We start from the raw sequence: 5,867 nt of genomic DNA, 5'->3' as shown, positions 1-5,867 counted from the left end.
TTGTCCCTATTTTACCCAGCACTGGGTTGTATTTAACCCAGCATTTTTTAGAGTGTATGATAAAAAGGAAAAACTGGTCTCAGAATTTCCAGTGACTAAAGTTTTGTTGAAAGGAAATTCAGCGGATGAACAATAAGAAAGCTTCGGGTTCTTGATGCAATGCTTTCCAGTCTTTTTATCAGTTTCACTCTAACAAAGACATGTTATCCTAATTCATTAGAATGACATGGAAAATATGTTTCTTTCTCTAATCATGCTATACCTTGTAGAACAGTTTTGAAAAAAATATATAGAATATAGAATATACACTGAAAAAAATGTAGGATTTACTTGAAAAAAGCTTGGAAACAATTTACACCCAGAAAAGGCTAGTTAATTTACAAAAAATTGACAAGTAAAAGCCTAAACATAATTATTGGTAGCTTTAAAGACATTTTTAAGTTAAGTTTACTTGGGAATTCCCAGTAAATTTGATTGACTCTTTGTTTGTAAATGTTACTTAAGTAATGCTTATCACTGTAAAAAAGTGTGCTGTTAAATAACAGTAATTTACTGCACTGAAAAAAAGCAACCATAAAACAGTGTAAATACAACTTGAAAACAGTGACAAATTTAACCTTTTGAATTATTCATGCCCCACTGCATGATGGGAAATATGGGATCATAACTTTGATATTTACTTGAATCCTTGTAAACATAAACAATTCAAATTAAAATATACTTATAAGTTCAAACTTGAATTTCTACAAGCTTAAATTGAGTACTAATATAGAATTTACTTAAATATTTTTAATTCTTGCCTGACCCTAAATTATTTAATGTAGAAATTACATTTGTTTTTATGTAGTATTTACTTCACCACAAAATCATTTTTATCAGTATAGAATATATTTTTAATATACTCTTTTATAGCTACAATTTATTTAGGTTATTTCAAAAATGCTGGGTAGAGCCTTTCAAATAGAGGATTTCTGAAGACTTAGTGATTTGGGTAGTAGCAATTTGTTTATACTAAAGAGAATGAGAAATGAAAGCGACCAACAGGCGAACAAGAATGTTACATTGATTTCTTCTGTTTTTATTTCCTCTAATGAGCCCGAAGCATTGTGGCCTTGATAAGTGGGACAAATCTCACCTGACACTGTAGTCCTTCTCGTCTTTAGTGTACTCGGTGCAGATCTCTTCATTTGTGGGCTCCGTTAGGGATGGCAGCTCATCTGCAGTGTACCGTAGTGAGGCCAGACAAAGTTTCCTCTCTTGACCCTGAAGTGTGCAGCACTGCTCGATGCCTGGATGTTTAGGGAATGGAGAGTCCTTTCCACATGACTTCTCAGAGATCTCTGTAGCCTTGGAAAAAGGTTACTATGTAAATAAAAAGCAAGCACACAACACAAATGCAAAGGCAAAACAACACCACAAAATGAACAATTTTGTCTAGTATGTGATGTCTTTCATGAAATGTGTTTCATTACAAATCCATTTATCATTGTTTCTATATTGGAGGACTGATTTTAATTAATTAATTTATTTTTCATTTAATAGTTTAATTTTGCATGGCTTCATGGTCCTTTAATGGCATTGAGACAATCAGATACATCATAAATGGTTATTCATATGTGCTATGAAGCTTAAGCCTGCAGTGTTTGAAGCTCATTGAAACAGTCCTTGTATTTAGAATTGCAAATGCAATGTGAGCAATCAGCAAGTTGAAGCAGATGAGGACATTCTGCTCAAGTAATTATTTTTTAATGACATGGATGTAAGCTGTCCCCAGGGAAAGACACTGATACAATGAATGGAGCAGCAAGTAACTATGTGCCCACACCAACTAACATGCACTGTAATTAATTAGCATTGAAGTGTGCAGAGGATTGGGCCTGGAACTGACAATGGAAACGTTTCCGGAGTTGAGCTGGGATTGCCTCCAGTCAGGATACATGTTATTATCCCCATGCACAAATTAAAGGAGAGTTGAATTTGTATTAATAACATAAGATACTTTCTTTGAGTAAAGCCTGCATCTAAACAACAGTAGGCCTATACTACAGAAATTCATTCTCTAAATCACTTATCCTCTGTAGGGTTTCGGGCATGTGCACTGTATATCCCAGCATCTTAGTGTTTTTATGAAAACATATCCTGTCGTATCTGGCACCAAAACATTAGCGGCAGATCCTAAAAGTGTGTGGTTGGGCCTCCATGTATTGGATTTGTTGGTCCAGCAAATCCTATAGATATGAAGAATTTGGAGGCCAGTGGAATGCCTTGATTTTTTTTTTTTTTATATTCACATTTTATATTCATTTTATTTTTCATTTTCAAAATAATTAATATCTATTGAAATTCATATATTTTCACCTTTGTAGATGACGGTTTCCAAGTTAACCATTTTAAGTTAGTGGCATTTTGCCACTTCTTATTTTTTAGGATATTGGAGATAAAGGACAAGAATCAATAAGGACAAGCAGGGAGGAATTAGATCGAGAAATGCTATGAGGCAGATTTAAACTCACGTCACTCCCATAAGTACCACAACTCAATATGTCAGAGCAGTTGCTAGCAAACGTGCCACTGCTCAGATTCAAACATGCTTTTATACCAGCTAGAATTTTAGATTTCTCTAAAAATAGATAATTTTTTCTTCATTGACAGCCACTGCAATGGCCTGGCTAACAATCCACTGATGTACTTACAGAATGAAAATAATCTTGATGACAGGAACACATGAAAATGTAATGAAATGAGCTTAGCTGTAGCTGATGATGAAAACCAATGCTGAGAGATTTTGCAAGATGAGCTTTATACAGTCAGACATAATAAAAAGCATAACGTATCAATGAGAAGACCATCAAGGGTGAAAGACTGACAAGATGGGCTGTGTGAGTTAGAGATGTAATTAAGTTAACTACCTCCAGAACATTCACAGTAATTAGAATGTGAGCATGAGTCTATTTGAGGTATGTTGTGCTAAATCTAGCATGTGATTCTGCTCCAGTTCTGCTTAATGTTCAAGTCTCCGAAAGCACAGTCCAGAAGTAATTGACACGATACAAATGTATATCCTACATTTAGCTATGGTGGCTTTTGGTATCTTAATGGTTTTAGCTATCATTAACTCAGCCCTTTAGCCCTTTTGTGTCTTAAATTGATTATATTTGTTGGTTGATATTTTTTGGCTGTGCAGCACCTTGGTCAGCACACGTTACTTTTAAGGTGCTACATAAAAAAACTTGACCTTTAGATTTAAAAAGCATTTGCACGCATTTAACATGGGCTTCTCACACTTTCAAATTTTAATATAGGGTCATTTTAAATCTTGGGTTATCTTGTTCAGGTTTCAAGGTGTCACACTGTCCACGCTTCGGTTCCCTTTCGATAATACACTCGTACTGCGTCTTGCTAGATGCATATGGGAAAAAGCCTTTTTTCTCCTGAACTGAAGCTTTTTTTCATTCACGCAGTGAAACTGCACGGCCATTGGTTGGCTAGGCAGTGGAGCTGCACAAGCCTCTGGCGACGAAGCCCGCCAAGCCTGCCAAAGCCCGCCAGAATGGGCGGGGCATCTGGCTATATAAGCGGGCATTCGCCACAGGATTCTCAGATTTCTTCTCCTTCAGCGACGACTCTATGCTCATCGCTGATCCTGAAAGCCTGCTCACCATTGACATGCCTCAGCGCTGGATTGAGACCTCCCTGCTCGGCTGACCGGCTCTCTTCGCGCCTCAGCATCGCAGCAGTTCCGGTCCTGTTCCCCTGCTGCCATCCGGTGATTCTGAAAGAGCTTATTTCTAGCAGGTAAGCCCTAAAAGAGCAAATTCTAGCGACGTTGTTGCAAATGTCGCGCTGTGAGTGTGGCATCTTGCACGATGCAGAAGGGCAGTGAGTGCGTCACCTGTCTGGGCAGCCCCAGCTTCCACAGCCGCTACTTCCTCGTCCCCAAAAAGGATGGTGGCCTCCGGCCCATCCTCGATCTCAGACACCTGAATTACGCCCTCATGAAAAGGTCGTTCAGGATGACTATGCTGAAACAGATCCTTGCGCGAATTTGCTCAGGGGACTGGTTCTTTTCACTGGATGCATACTTTCTGGCCCCCGCACTTTTACGAAGTACATGGACTCTCTCCCCTCTGAGACAGATGGGAGAGTGTGGCATCTTGCACGATGCAGAAGGGCAGTGAGTGCGTCACCTGTCTGGGCAGCCCCCACGCAGAGACTGCTCAATCACTGAGACGGAATGCTCTCGTTGCCGGCACTGTGCCTCCGTGCTCTCTCTCCCCATTGCACTTGGATCCGCCGCAGAAGGGCAGTGAGCTGCGCGCTTACTGAGACAGAATGTTCACTCAGAGCATGAGTCTCGCTCTTCTCCACTCGCGGACGGCCTTTCACTGAAGGTAGCCCCGCTCTCCCGTTTCTCCTCTCTCAGCAAGCCTCAGAATTTTGCCAAGAGCTCATTGTTCCCCAGCCAGCGAATATCGTTCCTGGGAACATTTTTCGACTCAGCCCAAATGAGAGATGTAGTCACGCCGGAACGGGCTCTGGCCATATGGAGGCTGGCAACCTCCTTCGAGATTGGTACCACTCGCCCTCTCAAAGCGTTTCAAAGGATGCTGGGCCTCATTGCGGCGGCATCGCCAGCGCTACAGTTGGGTCTGCTGCGTATGCGCTCCCTTCAGCGCTGGTTGAAACCACGGGTTCCATCCCATGCGTGGCGTCACGGACACCTGCAGATCAGGGTGAGTCAGGCCTGTGTATCAGCCCTGACCCCCTGGAAGAACTCCCGTTGGATGGAACAGAGCGTGGCCATGGGGATGGTTCACAGAAGGACAGTTGTCACGACAGACGCCTCCAACTCAGGTTAGGGGGCGCTGTGCGAGGGCATACCGACCTTCGGCCACTGGTCAAAGGCGATCCGTGTCTCACACGTAAGGATCAGTGTCCCTCTTTACATCGAGCGGCTCTATCCTCCTAAGTAGATCGGAGCAGATGCTGCCATTGGCAACTTCGAATTGTGTGTGTCACTATGACTGCGCTCACAGACACGGGCTGCTTATACCACGAAAGCAGTCTGCCCCTGTTCGTTCGCAGAAGGCATCCCCGCCTCCCTGCAAGGATGCTGGGCCTCATGGCGGCGGCATCGCCAGCACTACAGTTGGGTCTGCTTCGTATGCGCCCCCTTCAGCGCTGGTTGAAACCACGGGTTTCATCCCATGCGTGGCGTCACTGCAGATCAGGGTGAGTCAGGCCTGTGTAACAGCCCTGGCCCCCTTTAAGAACTCCCGCCAGATGGAACAGGGTGTGGCCATGGGGATGGTTTGCAAAAGGACAGTTGTCACGACAGATGCCTCCAACTCAGGTTGGGGGTACTGTGCGAGGGCATATGACTTTCGGCCACTGGTCGAAGGGGAAAAAGGCTTCCACATCAACTGCCTGGAAATGCTAGCAGTATGTCAAGCCTGTCAGTTCTTCCTGCCAGTCCTAAAAGGACACCATGTGCTAATCCAATCGGACAACAAGTCCGTGGTGTCCTACATAAATCGCCGGGGAGGCCTCTCCTCGAAGCGTCTCTTCACTCTGGTAGAGCGCCTCCTGGAATGGGCTCAACCCAACCTGCGCTCGCTGAGAGCAGCGCATATACCGGGCAAATTGAACCAAGGAGCAGACATGTTATCAAGGAGCAATGTCCCCTCAGGGGAGTGGACGCTCCATCCACAAATGGTTCAGAGGATCTGGGAGATCTTCGGCGAGGCCGAGGTGGACCGCTTCGCCTCAGAAGACAACTCTCACTGCCCAATTTATTACTCAGAGACCAGGGACGCGTTGGCCCACGATTGGCCCAACCTCCTTCTTTATGCTTTTCCCCCGATCGC

General features: G+C 43.7%; 1 protein-coding gene across 1 annotated transcript in view; it reads right to left on the bottom strand.

Moving 5' to 3' along the window:
• The window catches only part of gc (GC vitamin D binding protein), a 34,418-nt gene that overhangs the window by 17,723 nt on the left and 10,828 nt on the right, over nt 1-5,867 (bottom strand). The window contains exon 4 of the mRNA XM_016501595.1: nt 1,136-1,347. Within this exon, the coding sequence (XP_016357081.1) occupies nt 1,136-1,347 (212 nt within the window). The remainder of the gene's footprint in view (nt 1-1,135; nt 1,348-5,867) is intronic.

This window comes from Sinocyclocheilus anshuiensis, unplaced genomic scaffold, assembly GCF_001515605.1.
Source record: "Sinocyclocheilus anshuiensis isolate Anshui unplaced genomic scaffold, SAMN03320099.WGS_v1.1 scaffold983, whole genome shotgun sequence".
Taxonomy (NCBI): Eukaryota; Metazoa; Chordata; class Actinopteri; order Cypriniformes; family Cyprinidae; genus Sinocyclocheilus; species Sinocyclocheilus anshuiensis.
The sequence above is the reverse complement of the archived record's forward strand: the minus strand, read 5'-3'. Positions and strand labels throughout refer to the sequence as shown.